At 36.0% G+C, this 24,625-nt stretch overlaps 2 protein-coding genes and 1 non-coding gene across 3 annotated transcripts; 1 reads left to right on the plus strand and 2 right to left on the minus strand.

Moving 5' to 3' along the window:
- The first annotated feature begins 5,185 nt into the window (after positions 1-5,185).
- On the plus strand, positions 5,186-8,265 carry LOC142349784 (cilia- and flagella-associated protein 58-like). The gene has a single exon (XM_075401556.1). The coding sequence runs from the start codon at positions 5,288-5,290 to the stop codon at positions 7,979-7,981; it is 2,694 nt and encodes an 897-aa protein (XP_075257671.1). The 5' UTR covers positions 5,186-5,287; the 3' UTR covers positions 7,982-8,265.
- A 287-nt stretch (positions 8,266-8,552) lies between these two features.
- LOC142349705 (alpha-N-acetylgalactosaminide alpha-2,6-sialyltransferase 6-like) lies at positions 8,553-23,912 on the minus strand. Its single transcript, XM_075401436.1, has 2 exons — positions 23,763-23,912; positions 8,553-9,296 (listed from the first exon to the last, which is right to left on the minus strand). The coding sequence occupies exons 1-2, from the start codon at positions 23,910-23,912 to the stop codon at positions 8,553-8,555; spliced, it is 894 nt and encodes a 297-aa protein (XP_075257551.1).
- Trnam-cau (transfer RNA methionine (anticodon CAU)) lies at positions 12,986-13,057 on the minus strand. The gene has a single exon. It is a non-coding gene; the product is annotated as a tRNA-Met (tRNA).
- Positions 23,913-24,625: the final 713 nt, after the last annotated feature.

Here is a 24,625-nt window from a genome sequence, read left to right on the forward strand (position 1 = left end):
ACAGAAGGAGTTCCTCGAGATAAACTCAAAATTCGAAATTTAGAACTATTCAACGATGGTGCGAAAGTGCAGATTGCCTCCGTAGAAACCAAGTCAAACTGACTAGGTTTTGTTAACATTCTGCAACTAAACGTAAGGAGCCTTGTGAACGTAGAGAGGAGAATTACATTTGCAAATGCTGTAATAAACTCAGACTACAACGTTATATGTCTATGTGAAACTTGGCTCAATGATAACATTCCATCATCTGGACTAAATCTAAATGACTATTGCATCTACCGACAAGACAGACAGATGGATCAAGACAAGAATACCCACGGAGGCGCCCCCATAGCAGTAAAGAACTCCTTCATCTCCGAAAGAGTCATTTCTGAGAAACCGGAATCTAGTCTTGTCTGCAAAATACAATTAGATGAGAACGGAATTTTATTTGTGCCTTTTACAACCCCCCAAGAACTAGCCCGTACCGTTACGAGGTTAACGATTTCCAAAAACTCCTTAAAATCATTCCTAAATCAAAAACGACCATTTTATGTGGGGATATAAACTGTCCTGATGTTAACTGGAAAACTCTAGCAAGTACAAATGACGAAGAAAACGAAGTCATTGAATTGTTTGAGGAATCCCTATACAGACAAATCATAAACTTCCCCACCAGTGGGCAGAAAACTCTAGATGTAGCATTTTAAAAAAAATTGTAATTTAGTGGCACATCTCGACGAGAAATTTTCCTCAATTTACGACTGCTCGGATCATAAATCAATCCAGTTAACACTAGAATGTCCACGCCAAGACGCCAAAGAAACTCTTGGAAATTTTAGAAGTTTCGGAAACGCTGACTACGAAAGCATAAATAATATTTCAAGTACTGAACCCTTCAAACCAGTTTGCTTCACTAACATAAACAACATGTGCGAAGAATTTTACCAGTACATGGATCAAATATTCGAGGTCCACGTCCACAAAAGAACTAGACACCGACAAAGTCTACCTCCCTGGATATCAAGTTTCACTTCTTACAACATGAAGAGACTACAAACCCAAAAACGACTCTTATCCGAAAAACCCACTAGTTATCTAAAACAAGAAGTTCTTAAACTTGAAAACTAATTGATAGAATCATCGGAACTGGACAGGATTGAATATCAGGAGAAAATCATGCGTGCAAGAAATACCGGTACAATCTTCAAACACTTGAAAAGCCTGAAAAAATCACCCAGCCTTCCAAAATTACTAATCAAATAAAATCAACAGAGCAAAAAAATGCAAGAGCAAGTCAACATGATGAACGAGTTCTTTCACTCAGTGTTCTCACCCAAAATTCCTTTCAGTCTACAAGATGTAAAATTGAGAAATCCTGAAATTACAAACTTCGAAATCTCAAAGAAAGCAATCTACGAAATACTTCTTTCGCTAGATGCCACAGAGTCGCGAGGCCCAAATGGCATACCGCCTGCATTTTTCCAACGTACAGCACGCGAAACAAGTAAGAATTTAAATGTACTTTTCAAGCAGATAAAACGACTAAGAAAAATCCCAAACTCCTGGAAAATTGCAGTTGTGACACCAATCTACAAAAAAGATGACAGACGGAAAGTAGAAAATTACCGACCCGTCTCTCTTTCAGACATTGACAGTAAAGTTTTTGAGAAATGCATTTGTTCAGCTTTATACGCTCACTTCGAAAAATTCCTAACAGAACACCAACATGGATTTGTTAAAAAACGCTCAGTTAATACAAATATGCTATGCTTCTTGAAATCAATTCACGACGCACTCGATAACGAATCAAGCAACGAAATTGTAGCATTCTACACAGATTTCTCCAAAGCCTTCGACAAAGTGCCGCATTTTGAGCTTGTACAAAAAGTTGCAAATATTGGAGTGGGAGGTTGCCTATTAGAAATTATCATTGACAACTTAGACAATAGGAAACAATTCGTTCGGGTACACAACATAAGATCGGAAACTTTAGATGTAACAAGTGCGTACACCAAGGTTCTCTTCTCGGACCACTCCTGTTTTGCATATTCATCAATGACCTACCTGATGTGTTAGTTTTCTCTGACCCATTTATCTTCGCGGATGACCTAAAAATTCTTGCAGTGAAGAAAACGTTTTGGCAAGTTCAAAACGATCTCAATGGTATTGAACTGTGGGTAAACGAAAATAAAATGAAATTAGCCATGGACAAATGTGCAAAGCTGAGTATAAGAGCTCAAACACAAAATTACGAGCTTATGGGCACTAAACTAGAGTCATACAAAGTCATCAAAGATCTCGGCATCTATGTTTCCCATGACCTGACGTGGAAGACACACATCGAAGAACGACTGAAAAAAATGAACGAAGTACTCTACCTACTTCGACAAAACATAGCTCTTCAATTTAGACAAGAGATCAAGCTCGGACTCTACAAGTCACTAATTTTGCCAGTACTCTTATATGGCTCTGCATGCACAAATCTGAACCGAGGTGAGCTACAAAAGCTTGAAAGATTTCAAAAGAAAGTAGTCAAATGGATCCTTGGACAAAAAGTCATGCCGTATCCAAATCAACTGAGACTTCTTAACATACTACCACTACCAATGTTCATGCAACTAGTAATGACATTCTACTTTTATCGAAATTGACAGAAGACGATAGCTTTTTACCAATGCTGAAACAAAATTCAGAAAAAGGGAGAACAAAGGAATTATTCAAGCTCCCGAAAACCAGAACTGAAAAGGCTAGAAATGATTTCTTTTTCCGTACATGCAGACTAGCAAATCGAATAGAAAAATACATTGAATATAATACGAAAAAAGGCCTTAAAAATCGAGTTTTAAATTTCATGTGGAAGTTTGTAAACGAGCGATTCGACGAAAATAACATCTGTAGCTGGCATCTATGCTGTGACTGTCAGATCTTCAGAAATAATAGGACAATTTTCTAAGACGACGACTGGGACGAAAATCCCCTCAGTGAAAACTGTAAATCCCCAACAACAACAACAATTTACTGGGTAATGGCAGGTTCTCTGTACTGGGGAGTTGCATAACGTACTGGGGGCGGCATAAACGGACAAGATCAAATCTCTTATAGCACGTTTACTGTGTAAAAATAGCACGTGCACCTCGAGGCTGAAATTTTAGATGCCGAAGCCGACTAAGCCATTTTGAAAAAGATGGCTCATGCTATAGGATCAATTTACCTTATAAGACATCAAGTTCCTCTGAACGCGCGAATTCTTCTTCTAAAATCACTTGTGCTTTCACACATCATTTTCGGCAATCTTTTTTCAAAATTTATCTGCAAAAAACCTAAAACGCCTTAACCGACAGATTAACTGGGGTATAAAGGTGTGCTTTCTACGCAAAAAGTATGACAAAGCAAGAGATCTGCTAATCCAGACAAATACCCTACCAGCTGAGCTAATAATAGCGAAAAATGTCGCTAATCAAATTTCGTTATGATATCGCTAGGCCAGAAAATTCTGAAAACTTTCACGGGTATCTGAGTCTTCATCAAAATACTCGAACAAAACTATTCAAAAGTAGACAAAATGCCAAAACCAGCTTTGGAATGAATTCGATTATTCGTCAATGCGTACAAAAATGGAATAAATTACCACATTGGCTTCGGTTGGCAAAAAATGAAAACGTTTTTAAGAAAACGTTGAATGATTTCTTGCTCTCACAACATAAAAAAATTCCTTTGAATAGTAATGTAGGAGAAAACAAAAGAAAATTTTAAAATGTGATTCTTTAAGAAATTTGTTGATGTTTATTATATTATTCTTGTTTGAATGATTTGAAATATTTTTTGTTTCAGGTATATTTAACCGTATGGTTATAATTTTAATTTACTTGTTGCAGATCTTTTCCGTTTGTGCCCCCGCAGCTTAGTGGGCGCATATTATTTGCACCCCCCAGACGCACGTGCAATATTTTTACATAGTAATTTACTATGTAATGGCACGTGCTCTGTAACTGGGGGGCGCATAACGTACTGGGGGGCACAAACGGAAAAGATCCTTTGTTGTAAAAAAAACCTGAGGTGAAGGGGGGGCAGAGATTTGATCCGAAAGCCAATGCCAACTAGATTAACACAAATTCCGCAAAATTACCCATTTTGGGGAATTTGGTCACAAAACAATTCTTCCGAAACGATGCTTCACATTTTAAGACGATTTTTCATATTTTAAGGTACTTTTTGTAGAAAACGATAGGTGAAATGGTCTGTTGCTTTTTGGTTGGGGTGGTAGTCTAATTTATGAATAATTTTTCAATCGTAGCGCCCTCCTCATCTTTGTGGGCAAATAACATAGCCGCCCCCAAATCAGTGCCAAGAAAATTAACCGACAAGGTGTTTAGCCGACAAGGAAAAAATGAGAAATTTAGCCGACATTTTTAACATTAGTTTAAAAAAACCCTCATTGGGCGATATATCAGTAGTTCGGTGGACTATTATCTTTGGTTTGCGGTCCGGTGGTGCTCAACTCGGCCAATCCGCGGCCGCATCCGCAAGGGGGGGTGGGTACGATCACGCGTAGGCCGTCGTTACACTAATAAAAAAAGTAAATTAAGAAATGCCCCTCCCCAACACTGGGTGAATATTGGCTGGTCCGGGGCCCTCCCTGCACCTTCGTTACACTTATTGATAAAAACTTCGTGTATTTGTCCGCTTTCGAAATACCGTTTTAAATTGGCCAATCAGCTTCAGAATTAAACTACGCATTTTCCGTAAATTGTCGGCTAAATTTCTCATTTTCTGGTTGTTGGCTAAGCGCCCTGTCGGCCAATACGGCGGCGACCCCCAAATCACTCTAAAAGGCCTAATGGGGCCGTAATTGCAAAGACCCGCTTATTCTTAACAGTGGTTGTCTGTAAGATTCAGGGAAAGATATAAAACTTCATTGTGAATTGCTCATATAGGGACATAAATTATCTTCCGCCTTTGTCCACACATACCCTGCCATCGCTGCGCTCGCTCAAATCGTCTGCATCACACTGTCAAAGCTTCATTGGAACCATACTAGAGGAGTAACCGATTTTGGCCGTCTTAATTTATCTTGCGTAATTACGTCAAAAAATCTCGATTCAAAATGATTTATTGCAGAAGATGCCTTTCGTTGTTGACTACTGTCAGTATGTATATAAGTACATAGAATTTACTTTGCGCACCAGAGTTGGCCGTGCGGAGTAGCTTTCTTTTAGATTTCTCTGTGACCTAAAATATATGTTGAATTTGGCATCCATCTTCATCCTTGTGCACTTGGGTTTATATTTTCAGACTTCAATTCAAAATGACTGACGAAGGTACCTCAGGAGTTAATATGCAGGAGAAAGATAAACCAGCGATAGAAGATGCAGCTTTCGAGGCACTGGAAAGAGATTTCAATGAAACTATCTCCGAGTTATTGGGTGACAAATCGCTGGAAAAATTCAAAGTAGAGTACGAAAAACTTCATAAATCATTGAAAAAATCACACGAAAGTGAGAAGAGGTTGATGTTAAAATGTCGTGAATTGCAAGCTGAGATCGTTTCCAACTCGGCTAAAGTTGCCACCGCCGTTAAGATTTCACAGGAAGATCAAAGTACCATTGCTTCTCTGAAGAAAGAAATCGAGAAGGCATGGAAAATGGTTGATGCTGCTTATGAAAAGGAGCAGAGGGCGCGTGATACCATACAATCATTGAAAATGGAAATTGCTAATCTAAGTAAATTAGTAGAGCAGGGTGCTGGGTTGGGACTTGGGAGTGAGCACTCAGTGAGTGACCTTTTGAAAATCAAAGATGACCTAACGAAAGAGCGAGACGAATTGCTGGAAGAAATTGTCCGACTACGAGAATCTAACAAAACTTCTCAAGAGACGAATGATAATTTAACATACGAGCGAGATGAAAATCAGAGGAAGGTTTTCGAGTTGAATCAGGAAATCCAGATGAAGAACAACGAGGCCTCACGCGAAGAGCGCGCGAGGAACAACTTGGAGAAGCAACTCAAAGAGGCAAAGGAGGAGATTTCCCTCAAAACAACTGAAAACGGCAAAATAAAGCAGCAAATTGAGCGTCTTACCGTTGAGCAGAAACGTCTTCAAGATGAAGTTAGAGATCAGAAAACGCACACTGAACGGATTTTGAAAGATCAAGAAATTCTGAATGCCAAACATTCGAAACTTCAGAATGATTATGAAGTTCAGTTAATCAGTGCGGATGCCTTAGCTGGCGAAAACAGCCAGAAGGTTGCGGAGCTTAAAGCTAAAGAAGATGAGGTGAATACTTTGAAAAACGAGGTTCAGCGACTTTCAAAGGGTCTGGAAGCCATGGATCGGAAACGCAGAGGAATTGAGGAGCAAAAGTCTGCCGTGGAAGGCCAGAAGGAAGAACTCAAGAACAAAATCGGAGGTTATGAACGGGATTTAGAGGCTGCGAAGAAACAGAATGACATGGACAAAAAACAAATTGATGACCTTACTAGAGAACGTGACATGCTGAATAAACAGGTGATGAAGGCTGCGGGTGCCACACAGAAGCAAATGAACCTTGCCATGTTGCACGAGCAAGCTAAGATTAATTTGGAGCAGGAAATTACAAACTACAAAGACGAAGCTCAGAAACAGCGGAAAATTATTTACAAACTTGAGAAGGAACGAGATAGATATATCAACGAAGCCTCGGAGTTGACTCAGAAAGTATTGCAGCACATGGAGGATGTAAAGGTGCGAGAGATGCAGATATTTGACTACAAGAAAAAGATCGCGGAGGCTGAGACGAAGTTGAAGCAGCAGCAGAACTTGTACGAAGCAGTGCGTAGTGACCGAAACTTGTACAACAAGAGCTTGATTGAAGCTCGAGACGAAATCACTGAAATGAAGCGCAAATTGAAGATTCTGAACCACCAAATTGATCAGCTCAAAGAGGAGATCCAATCCAAGGAGGAAGCTCTTGTGAAGCAGAATCAAGAATACAAGGCTCTCGAGAAGGAAAAGGAGAGTTTGGTAGCGGAAAGGAACAAATTGAGACAGAAAGCTGTTGAGACTAAAGGTATCATTAGCAATCAGGCTACGGAACAAAGGAAACTGCTGAAAATTATCGCAGATGCTGACCAGGAACATAGCAAACAGAAAAAGGAGCTCGACCAAGTGATCAGCGAGAGAGACATTCTCGGAACACAACTTGTGAGACGAAATGATGAACTTGCGCTGCTGTATGAAAAGATCAAGATCCAGCAGTCTACGCTGAACAAAGGAGAGATCCAATACAAGGCCAGGCAAGAAGACATCCGTCTGTTGAAATTGGAGATTAAAAGTCTGAGGCGTGAAAAGAACATTTTGCACAAGAATGTTGCAAATATTGATGAGCTCCGGCGGGAGGTATATCACATGCAACGGGAGCTTCTTCGTGAGCGAACTAAATGCAAAGCTCTTGAAGAAGAATTGGAGAACCCGATGAATATTCACAGATGGCGAAAACTGGAAGGATCGGACCCGAGCACTTATGAAATGATTCAAAAGATACAAACCATTCAGCGTCGTCTGATCAAAAAGACCGAGGAAGTCGTGGAAAAGGAGCTGCTGATCCAGGAGAAAGAGAAGCTGTATCTCGAATTGAAGCACATTCTTGCACGGCAACCTGGCCCAGAAGTTGCCGAACAGTTGCAGGTATACAAAAAAACGCTCCAAGAAAAGACTAAACAGTTGAAAGGGATGGCGAGTGAGCTGAACATGTACGAAAGCCAGGCTTCAGACTACAAATTTGAGATAGAACGACTTTCGAAGGAGCTACAAGAAGCGAAGAAGAAGTACTATTTGCAGAAGAAGAAAGAGCAGAATGTGAAAGAGCGAGAGCTGGCTTTGCAGCAGATGAATAAACCACCGATTCAACCACAGTCACAAGAGTCCAAAAACAGATATGCTGGAGGGGGCTTCAATCTCAAACAGCCTAGCATGAACAAAACCCCACCTGCAGGAGCCAACAAAGTACCACCAGCCTTGTAAATATGAACAAAATGTACAGAATAGAACTGAAGTAAACTAGTCATGAGTAAGTGAAGCATATCATTGCCAAGTCAAGTGACTCTTTGAATTACAGTAGCCTGAACTGCTCCATGTTTTAGATGAGGTTTAGTTGGGGTTTCACATCCATGCTTCATGTAGAAATGATATGCGACGTTTGCGTGTGAGTTTGTAATATAGATTGTGTAAAATTGTAAATATGCTAATAGTTTGTTCATTCTTCCTCACTGTATAAATCGAGGAATTAAAATCATCTATCACTTTAATGATTTTTGAATGTACTTTGAGTAGTCGCGACAGAATCGAATATGATCATAGCCAACGCATAATTTGGCTTGTAAATTGAGAGAAGCTGTTTTTAAAAATCAACAAACTAAATTTCGTAGTTTACCACTATCATTATTCAAATTTAATTTTGTAGTCCGTCAATTGCATTTAAAAGTCGCTCACTTCCTTTTAAGTTAGAATCGGAAAATTAGTTAATACAGACAAATTTATAAAATGCTGAATTAATTACAAATTTTGGTAAAAATGGAAACAAAAGAGAGGTATTTCATGTCCATGTAGGAATTCTAAATGTTATATTCCTGTATTTTGACCATCTTTGATAAATGGCATGCTCTGTTAAAAACTTGTGGCCTCTATCTCTCAGACCAAATTTACTATTAAAAAAAGAACATTCATCTAGAAAATGCTCTGAGTTCTGTTCTAAAGTTTCCTGCCAGTAATGATAAGGCATTGATAACCGTCTCCTCAGAATAACTTCGTCTCGTTTTAGATTCACGTTAGAATTGTCCTGCAGTTTGTCATGTAATATTTTTTCACTGGTGTCACACATATTCGGAGGCGAAGCCCCGTACAAGGTTGTATTTTCACACAGATATGGAACTGCCGTCATTGTGTAAAACCCAGTCGAGGGCAAAGTACGCGTGATAATTGAAGGCAACCCCACCTCTCGTTCGAATATCCAACCGAAATGGGGAACGTCTTTTTGATAATTGTGAAGAATATAGATGTCTTTTTGTGGCATTTTCTTCGAGAATTCGATCAGCTCTAAAGATAGGGGATCTAGTCTTGGGGGTCGCAGGCCTCCTCCGACAAGAAGCCACGTTTCGTTCTCTCTCACCCATTTTTGGGTGCTCTCAACTAAATGGTGATCCCTGAACTCGAAGAAGGAAGCCCGACTCATGATTCTGAAGGTGGTCTTCTGTCCCACGTCTGTCGTGTATTTGGGTCCTCCGGAAGGGGCTGTGTTTATACGGAAGACACACTCTGAACTGTCAATACTGCTACCTGCCTAAAGTCACAATACGTGTCTTTGTACTAAGTAATGGTTAAGTGACTCTGCTTGAAGTCACTGAGAACTTCTGGCGTTTATCGAGAACCGCGAAGCATTTCGAGATATTAAGTCAGAATTTCAAAGTGACTTTTGCAGAGTCACTTAACCATGCTTAAAACACGAAACGCGCACGTTTTAAAATGACGAAAGTAAACGAAATTCAACTTCTGACTAAGTAGCAACTTCTGGAATTTTGATTTCTGGCACTGCAGACTTTCGGCATTTTAAAATGTGCACGTGAGTGAACTACAAAGAGAAACTACAAATCAAAATTGATATCAGATTTGATAGGAGACCACTGTCCAAAATTGTGCCTTTAATCCAAAAAATTTTGATCGTTTATCGCTCATTTCTATGAAAAAATTCTCTTTGTTCGCTGTATTCTCGCAAAAGGCAAATTTTTAAATTCAACTAAAATAACCGACAAATTGAGACTTAAAAACTATAATTGTAGAGGCCGTTCAGAATTTATGCAGTCCGTCTGAATTTTCCATTGACTGAACTTTAAAAGACGGAACAACAACCTAGAAATAGTGCATTGAAAATTTAAATTTCTAAAACGTTTTTTACGTAAAAATATTGAAATAAACATTTTAACAATGCTAGCAAATAATGTCGATAGTTTCTCAAGCAAACGCTTATGTCCAGAACTTTGGCATCAAATACTGATGAAGGTTATAGTTGCATGAAATAATTTTTTCATATTTTCTGACCTTATATCAATAATTGCACTTAAGGAAGACTGAATTGCGTATAAAAAGTTTCTACCTAACGAATTTGATGAAAAAAACTATTTCCAATAAAATTTGAATTGCTATTTTTCAGTCGAATGTTGAAGAAAACAAAATGCTAATGTCTCCTTCAAAAATTTTGATAAATTTTTTGCACACCCTTGCTTCTTAAAGTAAGACCGGCGTTAACAAAAAATGCAACACTCCCTTCTTATTCGAATGAACAAGGAGGCTCGGTAATGTGCGATTGCACATAAGGTTCTTAACGCACTCATCCACAAGTTTGGCATAATTGTCTACCAAATGAGAAACAGATAGAAAACCCCCAAAATTAATTTGTTTAAAAAAAACTGGCGTATGAACGAAAAGATAGCCTCCGAAGCAAATAACTCATTGGAGTAAAAAAATGATGCATTAGATTGGTGAGATATGCCAATATTAAGAAAGGCAGTCAGGACCAACAGCAAAACCAATCAACAACAAACGCTAATTACATCACAAAATTCATATCCGTTTTAAAAAACAAAACTTAATAACAAAGTCAAAATAGCGTCAGATAAAACTGAAGATAAACATAATAACGTAATTCAACAGAAAAGATATGGGACCAGTCCACAATAAGGCTTGGTAAAAGTTAGACAATAAAGAACAAAAACAGTAAACTTGAAAAACTCGCTCATTTTTTTTTCTAAAAACAATTAATTTCAAAGTAATGAAAACCATTAGAAATCAACTAAAATGTCCCATAGGTTTGCGATTATCGCTGTTTCTAAAGACAAGAATTAATAACTGTCGTTATTCAATTTTTATGCGGTTACAAAAAGAACAACAAACAGACAACGAACAAAAAATCATTTAAGTTTTGCCAGAAAACGCTTTGGAAGCCATAGTTTGGACCTCAAAATATGTTTGATTGCACGTTCTTCGAACACTGATGATGTATTATGTGCATATAATGTCCAAAAATTAATCCTTTACCCAAAAAAATTAGATCGTTTATCGCTCGTTTCTTTGAAAAAATACAAAGGTCACGGAATCAAAGTTGAACAAAAGCGACCTACATGTCCGATAGATACAGATCAGCCTATTGAGAAGGGAAACAAGGAGGCACGGACATGCGTTTGCTCGCTTCGAAACTCTCTCAGCTGCAAATTTAGCTGCATTCTCTAGGCAAAAAAACACAAAGGCAAAAATTTTTAAAGTCATTTTAAATAACTGACAAATTGAGACTTAAAAACTAATTGTGGAGTTCCTTCAGAATTTTACAGTGCGTCCAACTTTTCTATTGATTGAACGCAAAATGCAGAGGGAACAGCAACCTAACAATAGTGCATTGAAAATTTCAAAAACGTTCTCACGTAAAAAAGTTGAAATGAACATTTTAACATTTCTAGTGAAGAATGGCGACGGGTTCACAAGCAAGCAGGGTTATGTCCGAGGCTACGCATCAAATACCAATGAAAGTTAAATTTGCATGAAATTAATTTTTATTCAATTTTTTCTGAGCTTATGTCAATAATTGGATTTCGAAAAATTGTATTTAAATACCAAAATAATATTTTTCCAAGAAAATTTGCAGTCTGTTGGAGAAAATTAAGAATGCTTTTGTCAATCATTCTATTCAAAAATTTTGGTGGTTCGTTATGCGCAACCCTGTAGCTTGAAGCAAGAACGTGGTTAACAAGAAGAAAAGTCTAACACTCCCTTTTTATTCGAATGAACAAGTTTTGATCTGAGAACGTGTTAAAATAACAAACCATTTAGCATGACAAAAAGCATCCAAAAAATATTGCGCAACCATTTTATTCAAAAATCAATTCTTCAAATCAGCTCAATGTAACGAAGATTTCACGAACTGATAACTTTAGGTGAAAAGTTCAAAGACACTTTTGAAAAACTTAAAATAAACCATCCTTTCGAAAAAAACTAAAATGAAATCTTCAAGTCAGCATCCTAAGCGTCAAAAATGGAATTGTAAATTTCATTTTGAAGATCATCGCGCTGAATCGCTGCTAAAAGTTTTCAATAAAACAAGCAAGAGGGCTCGTGGAGTCTCCGCAGCACAAAAAGTTCCAGCATACCAGTAGTAATATAGTGAGCTACACTCCCCGGGGGGGGGGGGTGAGGTCCCCCATGTATTAAGATAGGGTATAGCGTATTTTTCGGGATTTGGGTCCTCCCTAACGTATTAAGATAGGGAATGAATTAGCATTTTTTAAGATTAGGTATAGCGGTGTTAATGTATTAAGATTAGGTATAGGTTGCATGTATTAAGATTAGGTATTAGGATTGGGTATAGCCGCCATGTATTAAGATTAGTTATAGCCGCCGACATGTATTAAGATTATGCGCCGACATGTATTAAGATTAGTAATAGCCGCCGACATCTATTGAGATTAGTTATAGCCGCGGACATGTATTGATTAGGTGCCGCCATGTATTAAGATATGGTATAGGTTTTGTGTATGTATTTGTGCATGTACATTTTCTAGTAGCATAGTCGGTGCAAATGTGGGGGGTAGGTTCGGAGACGCTCCTGATTGGCTGAAATTCAGCCAATCAGGTTCGGAGACGCTCCTGATAGGCTGAAATTTTGAGGGGAAAATATCAATGTTTGTGTAGTCATTAAGTGTTTACTTGAGAACAATAGAATTGGCGTGGGTAATTAATTGCTGTAATTATGTGAGGGGTAATTATGTGACAGGTTGAATTTTGTTTACAAATTTTATGTTATTAAATTGTGAAATTAATTGGTGGGGGTTTTCAATTACCCTAGTTATCTGAGGGGTAATTATGTGACATGTTGAATTTTTGTTTACAAATTTTAGGTCAATTGCAAAGATTGTTCCCCTAATTGTTTGAATCAATTGTGTAACAAATGTCTTTTGCGCGCTCATTAATTGGAAAAAGTCAAGATAGCAAGAGGTAGTTTTGATCTACCGTCCTCTGGGTTATGGGCCCAGCGCGCTCCCACTGCGCCATCTTGCTAATTACATGCATATATGCATTATTTTTTGTACATTATTTGAAAAAAGATGTTAAATAAAAGAAAAAAATGAATTAAAATAGTATAAAATGACAGACACAGTACAAATTATGAGCATCAAAATACAAAATTACTCAATCATTTACAATAAATTGTATAAATTTCAATGAACATCAAGGTACACTTAGCCGAGTGGTTAATAAAGTTCGATAAAAAAAGTTTAGAAAACTCACGAGAAACAGTTACGAGAAACATATACTATCGACTTTATTAACTTCAGCTTACTAAATACCAAAATGAACACTACTACATATAGTTACTTATAAAATTTAACACGTGTACATCATGAATATTGTTCAAGTTGGTTTGGAAAAACTTAAATAGTTGAAATGCTGCAAAAATTGCGTAGAATCCACACAAATTTTGCATCTTCTGAAGTGGTCGATGTATTATTTTTTGGTACTTTTTACCTAAAAATTTGTAATGTGTTACTGATCGAGCCAGAGAATCCGCATAATAGTAACTTCTGTTGAGTAGAGCAATCAATATCCAATGTTCACCGACTTCTTTACTCGAAGCAGTGTTAATGATTGCAAAGCTGAATTTGGGTAAATTTGGAATGAAATCTGCTGGAAACGATCCAATGTATTTGAATTTTAGCTCAGGAATGCGATCAATAATTTGTTAAAGAGATTGATTATCCATGACAAATAATCTTCTGTTTCAATTCGCAAGCTCCGTTTGAACAGGGATTTCTCACATTACAATCAAGTTGAAATGATTCGTTCTTTTCAATAAAGCAACAATCTTTAGATTGGGGAATTTTACGTATCAGATCTCCTGTAGATTTACTTACTCTGTCTTCACTATTACCTGTGACATCGGGATGAAAGATAATAATGATGATTAAAAGTCCCAGGAATACTGCACAAATAAGGTATACATATAAGTTTGGAGTAGGTCTACCCCAATTTTCATCCATTCCCTATCTTGATATTATAGTGTGGAAAGGGTTGCAACTGGGCGATGAAAGTACATATCCAACAAATGTTCCAACGCAGAAGGCAATAATATAAAAACCATAAAAAATTGAGAAGAAAATTAAAAAATCTTGATTAATGCAGAGTTCTTCAGACATTCTTAGCAACTATTCCAAACTGATCAATTTTAACTGTTGAGATTCGTTCTCCGAGAACAATTAACTCGGTAACATTGGTTAGCGGACGTTCAAAGAACATTTCTAAACGAAGACTTTCCCCACTGAGTTCAGGATAATGAACATTTTCACCAGCATCTTGGAGTGATGTGAGATCGAAAACAAGCACATAATGATCTGTGAAGAAATCATTCGGTAACGCAGGAATTTCTTCGTTGAAGTTCATTGCCTTCATTGTTGTAACATAAGCTCTACAATTGTTGGTTGTATCAATTGAGACAACAGCTCTCCCCCCTCGAACAATTCTCAGCTCCCGCAGTCCAAACTTTCGATAATGAAAAGGATTTTCTTGAAAATGTCCGGTGAATGCTGAATTAGTGTTCATTGCTATTGCAATTCGTCTGATTGGGGCATTATTGAAAACATTTTTCTGAATAAATTGATTTTGTCCAGAAGGAATAATAAATGTTCGCGCAATTGTCTTCATAAAATTATAGCAAGCTGGTTGATGTGTTAGTTGATACTTGATTGTCTGGTGATAGACCTCATTAACGACAACAAGTCTCGTAAAAAGTGAACAGTCAAGAACTCTGAGGGAAACATGTGGATTGTAGGAAATCATGTAAAAATTTGGTCTCGCTCGAATCAATTTGAGTCTAATTTTTGTATTTGGAAGTAATAATTTTTCACATTGAAATAAGTCGATTGCAAGTTTACCATATAAGGTAACCCCATCTTTCAACAAAAGCTCTTCTTCCCTATCTATGAACGGACTTTTTTCATAATCACTAGGATCTTTCTCAAATTCGTATCCATGACAAGCCAAAATTCCTTCATTATTCATTGTAGAAGCATTGATTTCATTGGATATCAGAGCTTTGTGGCCATAGAGTCCGTTAGAGTTGTACACTTGTTGATTGTTTAAATACACTTCGCAGTTGGAGAAAAGAGAGTGTAACAAGTTGTTGACATGAGTCAAATATTGTAAATCATCATCAGTGAAAGTCATACCCATATCTGGTTTTCCATGCTCCTCTTTTTTCATGAAATCGTCAAATAATCTTCCCTTTTGTAATCCAACTTTAATTTGTAAATGAATATCTGTCATATCGAGATAAATACTTCTATCTGTTTCAAATTCAAATTCAATGCTGCTTTCATCCAATGAAGTGCTGGGATAAACTTCTTGAATATGGGATGATTCAATTGGTTCCAAAACCGGAATTTTGTCAAAAATCTCCAAGCAAGAATTTGTAAAGTGTCCATAACGGAAATTACTGTCATTTGTTGATCTGGTATTCATTTTAGTTTGGTAAAAATATCCCTCCTAGTTCGACGACGTCGACTGATTTTTGGCGAGCGTTTTCGAATAATACGTCGTTTTCTAGGTTTTCCTCCTCCTAGTTGTTTACGTAAAGTTTTCTTTCCAACATCTGTTGCTGCAGATTTGAACTTTTTCCTTCCAGCTAATACATTTCCGATTTCTGGCGCAGCTAATTCAATCAAGTCAGCACCAACTCTTTTAGCTGCTGGTACAACATATCGTCTCAAAAAAGGAATTGCAGTTCTCCCAATTGTTTGTGCTAAAGCTCCAAATCCTCTTCCCCTTTGTCTTGAATAACCACGAAAATACGGTAAATCACTGTCTGCAACCATTTTTTGTAAACTTAATTTTAAAAATGATTGTCTGAAGCTCTTCTGAACATCAATACAGCTCTTGTTACACCTACTGAATTGAAGGGAACTTTTTCACCGTATGAGTCGCGGAGCTCAAGTTTAATGCTGTGGAAAGAATTTTTAAGAATTTTTTTAAATTGTAGATTTGGGAAGTTTTGATAATTCATATATTGTCCAGTAGATATTATGTCTCCATTCTTAATTTTAGAAATAAACGGAATACGTCTCAAAAGCGCGGCTTTTGTATCACCTACAATATTGTTTTCAACAATATCACTGTATATCATGAGAGTATGAATTCGAACAATATCATAGGGAAATTTAGGAAAATGTGGTCCAGCACCACTCATAAAAACACCCATTCCGTAAACAGCTTCCTCACACCCAAATACGTGACAGAGATCAGTACTGAAGATAACTAGTAACGAGTTTTCATTAGGAAGGCTTAGGGATATTCTCTGTGTAATTCTGTTGACTTTTAATTTGATTGGGGTTTTCTCATACTTTTCTCTTTCCTGAATTTGTTTGTTCATTTCGTTCACAATATCAGATATTGATGGATATAGTCCTGCATCAATTGTATAATAATTGGAAGGTTTTGAATCCGGAGTTGCAGCATCTAGATAGAAAAATTTTCCATCTGTGATATTCTGGTACAAAGATGGATATGATAGTTCGGTTATTGCCACCTCCCTTTCTCCTTCAAGATTAATCTGTTCGGGAAGGAAATTGGTAAAAGAACTCAATGTATTATTTGGATAACAATCAAAGGATGCGTTGGAAACCAGCTCTACCGTAAAAGAGTTCATCACTAAATGATTCACTTTGAGAGCTCTTGTTCATAAAATTTTCCTAGTATTTCATCACCCTGCTCTCCCTTGAGGTTGTATGTTGGAGGTTTGTACGTAGCAATCTTAACAATTTCAAAGATTTCACTCGTGAACTGTGACTTGTATCCTTTTCTAAAAGGAATATCGTATTTCGAAATTCGTACTTTATCCCCTACTTTAAACCGAGGTTTTTTGTATCGTCTGATCGGATTTTTGTAAAAAATTGATAAAAAGTCTTTGTTTTTTACTTCCTTTGGAGCTTTACCTGTAGATCTATTTACTCTACTATTCATTGTATTTAGGAAAGATCCCATTTTTACAAGGTACTTATGCCCGTTTTCTTCCATGAAGCGATAAATAATGTTTTTCAAAGATCTGATAGATCTCTCAGCTACGGCAGCTTTTGTTTCACTTCTCGTTGAATAAATTTTAATTTTCTTTTCTCCACAAAATTTCCGAAATTCGCCACCAAACTCTGTTCCTTGATCAACCCATACTTTTTGTGGGATGTTGTTTTTTCGTAGCATTTTCTTGAAAGCTGCTACAGCATCTGTAGAATACTTTGATTTCATTGGTTGAACACGGACAAAACGAGAAAATACATCAACGCAGATTAACAGATACTTTACTCCGTTATTAAACTCTGACGGTATTTTGTATAGGAATTTTTAGTTTGGAGAAAGGAAATAACCTTGCCTCTTGATAAACCGCTCGCTTTTTGAAGATTTCTAACCGATCCAAATGCAGCTTTTCCTTCTTTGTATAATCGTTGAAGTTTCGCTTTTTCAGATTTTGAAAGGGATCCAACTCCCTCTGTCTTTGCTTTTGGCATCCTTGTTTACAATTTTGCTCGGACTTATCCCTGTAGCATCAAGTATTGTTTAATATATATCAGGAAATGCAATATTTTTTCTCTTCAATGCGTAAATAAAATCGGTAAATGCTACATTTGTATCTCTTCCATCCAGTAAAATGGAGTCACTGAGGGACAGCTTGTTTCGAGGACATTTGAGTATTTGATCTACAACTGACTCGTTTTTGAATGATTTTGTGTTAGTGGTGATGTCCTTGTGAAGAGAATCTAAATTTTGTGGAACGAAGTTAACTTTTTCCTCACTCTCGTCCAATTTATACACATGTAATTTGAATTTTTGTTCGTAAAGCTGTTGAGGAATCAAAACAAACTGTTCCATTTCAAGAAAGACGGTTAATGATAGACGGAGTTAGAATTGATATAAGTTCTATTCCTTTCCTTGAACTTAAAATTGCTCTCCTTTTATTTATTCCAGTTCTTTTTAGTATAAGCTGATGAATTTCGTCTTGATACTTTTTTACGTCTCATTTTTGAATATCTTGCAGTTCTCCTCTGAGCATGTTTACGATGCACTCGTTTAGGAACTGAATAAATTCTTTCGGACAATTTTTTAGGTAAGTTCTTTTGAAGTTCCGGGAATAACTTTGGAACGTTGTCAGAGTAGAGAGATGTTGTGTGCTCATCACTCAAAAATGTCTTCTGCTGTTTATGTTGTGGAAGGAAAAAAATTGAAGGAATCGATCCACTATTTGTACAAAATCGAAGAGAGTCGACTGTTTTGGGAGTTAAATCAATAAGTAAATGACCATAAGGAATAGAAGTTGCTTTGGTATACCAATCTTTTAATTGTGAACCTAATCCCAACTGTTGGCTCAGAGTGTTTATTTGCAGTACATCTCTAGGAGATTTGAACAAGACGATATGAGTATTTTGTAACTCTATATCTCTTCCTAATCTACTCTGATGAAAGAAATTGTGTTTGATGTATATTGTGCTGAGTCCTTTATGTCTTCCAGCTGTTGCAATTTTAACGAAATCTTTAGAGCTGGAAATCTCCTCACAAGAGTCGTCAAAAATTAACAGATACTTTGTTCCGTTATTTGGGAGGTTTTGAATAAACTCAAAGTCAACTCCCTCTATGAACTCAATATTTTTAACATCTTTAGACATTAAACCATAAAGAGATTGATAATGTTGATAGAAGTAGTAAGTTTTGTCGAACTCTGGTTGAAAAGTTCCAATTGTTAACCATTCATGTATAAGATGAGATTTCCCAGATCCGCTTGGACCAACCAATGAAATAAAAATTCGTTCTTTTGTGGAAATTATCTTGTTCATAATTTAGGTGAAGGTAAAATATAACCAACTGTACTAGAAAGGATTGCAATCCAAACTGTTGTTTCTTCACACGTTGTAGCCAATGTTATTCGTACTATACAACAGACCAGAATTACGAGTATAACAAAAAATTGGGACAGAAAAACGACTAGAGACCTATTACAAGTCTGTCCAAAACATTTCCATGATTGTCGTTCCTGATTATTATCATCAAAGACAAAATTACCCAAATTTAATCCTTTATCTGTATGCTCAGTCATTTAAACGTAATCATTGAGACGATAGAGAAAATGTTTCAACTGAATTGTGATGTAAATAAATAAAAAAATGAGATAAGCTTCTAAACATAAAAAAGAAACAAACAACAGCGACAGCCAAAACACTGTCTCTTCACAGGAATTAATAACAGAAAGCATAAAAAAGGAGAACAAATTCAAAATTAAGAAAAACGACAGAATTGAAATGAAGAATAACTGTGTAACGCTAGGACAAAATTTGTTCAACTTTCTCATTTTTGAAGCAACTTTTCTATGCTTTGTAGGCGAGAAAAATGATTTTAAAAATTAATTAAAAGACAATATGATACATTACAATCAAAGTATATAAAAATTTTTACAAATATTAAATTTTGTCAAAAAAATTAAGAACCCAAGTTCCATAAGCATAAGCTTTCTTCTCTGCACAGTGCAATGTTTTCTTGTATCGGTAGGGGTAGTTACTACATTCCCAGATTATATCTTCGTTGGAAATCAACTTAGAGGCTTTTGGACAACCAAAATCGTCCAAATTTTCCACATCCTTACACAAATAATTGGATAGGATTTTACATTTCTCCAATCCTTTGGCAAAGTATTCGGTTGTAGGAGAACAATGTTGATGAATTATGGTTGGAAGATCTGAGTAATCAACTTTTCCATTATTCCAGTTTGTTCCATGTAAATTCTTTGTGTTCCACTTTGCTTGAAATGTTGGCTTGTAGTCATTCGGTGGGAGAAATGTATATCCTAACACAATTCCGTCCTTGAAAATTCCCAGCTCCTTGACAACTGTTCCCTCCAAGCACTCAATATCAAACACAACGAGAGTCATCCTCTTTTTAGCTGAGATAATTGACAATTGATTAACAATCTAGTATTTTAAAAATATGAGGATGACAAACTTTGATGTAGAGACAAAAGAATAATCCAGTTATATGACCTAGAAGACAGGAGCTGGGTAATTGCGGCAGCATGTAACAATAACCTGGTCCTTCGTCTGTTGTTGTTTTCACAGCTCCAGCAGAATCATGTAAAATTGCATGTAGACGAAAAATTTTTGATCTAGCTAAGAAAAAGTCCAAAAGAGAGTTTCCATATCCAATTCTTCCTCCGTGAGGAAACTTTTGATCAATTTCGTCCAAATCGACATTTCGGTCCCAAATTTTACACGCTGCGAGAAAACAGTTTTTACGTTTTTCGTTCGTAGGGAACATTGAAAGTATGCTTCCGTAACAATTGAAAATGTTTACCAGAGTAACAATATTCATTAACGCTGAGTTGTTTCGTCCAAAATAATGCAAGTCTTTTTGTAATTTTCTATATAGGAAAGAAGTGTTGGTAGATGATCTACTAGATTTTTATACTCCTCTTTTTTCAAATCAATCTTTGTAAGAAAACTCCACTGATATCCGTTCCAGCGATGTTGAGAAATGGAAATTTCTTGTTTGTCAGAACGATATGTTTGAGTTGTTCTGCGCAGCCCATTATGAATAACCCACTTGAATTCAGAAATTTGGGACTCTACGTCTAAATTATCCAAATTGGGAAACTTTTGCGCTTCAAGAACTGTATATGAATACCTTTTAATCTCGTGATGTAACCTGACGTTAAAAACTTTTGATTTATCTCTGACACTTAAGAAAATGTTTCTAGAGCATCCAATATCCCAACTCATTCTAAGAAGAAAAAAGTTTCAAATGAAAAAATGTTTACTGAAAGTCAAATACATATAATCACCAAATATTCATCATTCAATATAAAAAACATCATAATATTGCGCAGCAGTAGTTATTGAAATGTACATTGTTCAATATTAGAGAAGTCTTTAAGATTTTCAATGAGTTCCTTGAATTCTTCCATTTTTTAGCTGACGTAAGTCACTTGCTTGAACTCATTGCTCTCTTTGCGACAAAATAGTCGGATCTGGACATAAACTGAAGCTGGATTGTCCTGAACGTACTGTATAAAGGTAACGTAGAGTCTTCGATTTTTTCCAATGCTGATCTCTCTTGCTTTGTGACATTGTTGCAGCACGTCTTCCATTTTTGGGTTCTTCTCAAATTGAGCTGGATTTTCTCGAATTTCCCAGTCTCCATTCAGCAGATCGTTCTTCAGAAGACAAAATTTCTTGAATTCGTAATCTCCAATTCTCAGTTGTTGGTACTTTTCAAATGTTCCACATTTATCTTTTTTAAAGACTTGAAAAGTTGGTTCCGAGTAATTGTGTCCATTTCTAAATATTTGGGACACAGTAAATCTCCCAAATCTGTTTGGATGAGAACCAAAGTCAATATAAAATAGGACGGAATCAGTACCCAATTTAGGTTGTGAATCTGTAAACATTGATGGAGCGCTCGAGTAACAAGGAGATACTTTGGAGAGAGACATTTACGTAACTTGAGTAAGCTGCGAGAAGTTGATTAAATGATTTGCTTAAAAAATTAAGGGCCTCTACAACGCAGAATTTCCTTTTATGCTAATGACATCATTGTTTTCGCACAATTTCCTAAAAAGGAAGAGAAAAATGTGTCTATTTAGATTTCTTCCTTAAAAGGATTTCTAATCAGAAATTTTCAATAAAGAAAACTTTTGAATCATTATAGAAAAAGAGTCTTTGTGTTTAGCACGTCTGTGTTGCATTAGAGAGAAGTAGTGACGAAAATATTTTGAACAAGTAAAACATCGAAATTTCTTAATCTGCTGTTTCTTGAATTGATTCATAGTTCAAATGAGATTTTAAATTGTACATAACAATTTCATTGGTTTCCTTATTTGGAATTTGAATTCCTTTATAATTTATAAGTTGATTTCCTTATTTGGAATTTGGTTTTATTTATAATAAATAAATTAGTTTCCTTATTTGGAATTTAAGTTCAAATAAGGAAATCAATTTCTTTAGAACTAAATAATATTACAGAATGGCAGCAGTTATGTGTCAGGTTTTACCACACTTTTACAAAAAATTCTGTGAAAAGGCGTTGTTTATATCTGTATCTGTCAAAGATTATAGACCATATATTCTTACAAGTGAATTTGTTGTTGCTTCACACAACAGTTTCTGTCCCCTGAAAACCTGTCGATATCACATTGTTCTCATTTCTTTCTCCAGACTTGCTTCAAAAACTGGAAGATCTCTCCTATTTATATCAGACAGTTGATTGTTTATATACATTATATAAACATCAATTTTTTGGCAATATTTTGGAAGAATCGGGACTTGTCTTTACTCAGTTAGACAGAGCAGTACAACACAATTATGAGAACAAATATGTTCAGAAGTTACCTAGTGTGTCTAAAAAAAGATTGAGTAGAAAGAAGTTCAAGAGACATCTACTGCGCGCTGAACAAAGAAATGTAAGCACACAAACAATGGGATCTTCTTTTCTGGACAGAATTCAATCTCTTAAAAACTCAAAATATGAGGGTGAATTGATAAAAATTGTTGACTGTTTGTTAGACGGCCATGGCTTAATTGATAATTCTCTGTTATATCTTGAAATTAGAAAGTAATAAATTTGTAATTGCATCACAATTATTTACATAGTATCAGTTTTATATTTGGTTTAAAAATCAAGAAAATTCAAGTTCTCATTTTATGCAATCTTTTTCTTAAATGTTTAAATTGATACCTCTAATCTGTTAAATGTCAAGTTTTGTAACAAATTATTCTTTTAAAAGTCGAGTTTTCTCACAAAAATTTTTGTTAACTGTTGGGTTTTGGAACAATTTATTTTAATAAAAGTCGAGTTTTCGCAACGAAATTTTTGTTAAATGTCGAGTTTTCATTCAATCTTTTTGTTTAAATATCAAAAAACAGTTTCCAATTGGATACAATAAAGCGCAAATTTTTTCCTGATTTTCACCAGTTTACGGTATAATTTAACGCAAAAAAGGAAGAGATTTTTAATTTGTAAAATGACAAGATTTCTTTTTCTATAACAGCTTAAAAATCGAGTTTTCATACAGGTTTTTTTCTTAGAAATCAAATTTCTGCTCAGTTTTTTTTCTTAAATATCAAATTTTTGATCAAAAACTTTTGTTAAATGTCGAGTTTTGATAATGCTATTTCCGTTAAATATCAAGTTTTGTAACGAAGTTTCAAAATTCAAAATTTTGTTTGATTATATCCTTGTGAACTGGTTTAGAAAAGAAAGCTCACATGAGAAAAATTATATTATAAAGAGTGTTTAAATACATCACCAGGAAAATGTATAAATCAACATACAACTTTTCCGTTAAGAACGATTACAAATGAAGCTGCAAAATTGTACCAACTCGAATCTATTCAAACAGAGTTCTCACAACATACTCTGGTAAGTTTTGAATCTCATTCCCAAAAGGTCTAGAACGTTCAAATATTACTGGAGGATCAGTTGGTTGAACGCTGATTGAAATTGTTGAATTGTCATCAGTCAGTAAAATTGGATTGTGCGCCGTTCCATCCTCTATGGAAGGTGTTGTCATTGATGGAGTAGTCGACATATCAGTAGAACCATAGTACTGTGCCGGATCAAAGTTCTGCTGTTCATTTGCTGTCCAAGTGCTAGTATCAACATTTAGCTCGCTCCCATCAAAGCTTGACACAGTTTGAAGCAAATTCCCTGACTCCTCCACTGAACTCAAAACTTGATTTACATCCGGGCTAGAGAACCAAGAGCTGGGAATTTGCCCTTCTTCCCAAGGGAAAGTATATTGAATGTTGCCAGCGACGTAGGTAGGTGGAAATTCTGTCCCAGCAACGTGGGGATAGTGGTGCCCACTAATAACAGCAACCTCGTGTCCCATCGCTTGAGTTCCAAGCTGATTCTCCGTAATTGGAACCTGACCCTGATGATAGGTGTCGAACTGTTGTCGCTGGTATTCAATAATATGCCACACAGTGATGGGTAAAGTCATTACAGACTCATATAATCCGTTTGATAAGTCTTTAATACTTATCCGAGCAGTCTCCTCAGTGAAGGAAAATGAGTGCAGAAGACTGTTGTTTTGCACAGTAAACTCCATTTTGTTCAGATAAGTTGATAGAAGTGGATTTTTAGAAACAAAAGCAGTTTGTAAATGAACGTATTGAAAACTGTCAAGTAGAGAGTAAGTTAGAAAACAAAAAATTTCACTTTATAGTAGGACAAAAAGAATATCTAAGTTAGAAACAGATAAACGTTACAACTGAAGTAAGATCTGTAGATAAGAAGAATGTGAATGTAGGAACTCAATTGTATAAAGTTTTGAAGAATAGTTAGCAGGACGATGAGGAACAGAGGTGAAATTAATTTTGAGGAAATGAAAGAGAATGATGAAGTCTAACTTTGTCGCTCCTATTTATAGTGAATTCCGTCCAATAAGAACAAAGTAACCAAAGAAGGAAATGTTTTTTAGAAAAACTGACGTTAGTAACCGAAACAGGAAATGGAAATCATTTAATGTATCCAAATATGGAAGAAGTTGTTATAAAATGATGCTCGTATACGAAGCAGGAAGATCAATGCGTGAATAGAAAC

The sequence above is a fragment of the Convolutriloba macropyga genome, chromosome 11 (genome assembly GCF_964194025.1).
Source record: "Convolutriloba macropyga chromosome 11, txConMacr16.3, whole genome shotgun sequence".
In the NCBI taxonomy this organism is placed as follows: Eukaryota; Metazoa; Xenacoelomorpha; order Acoela; family Convolutidae; genus Convolutriloba; species Convolutriloba macropyga.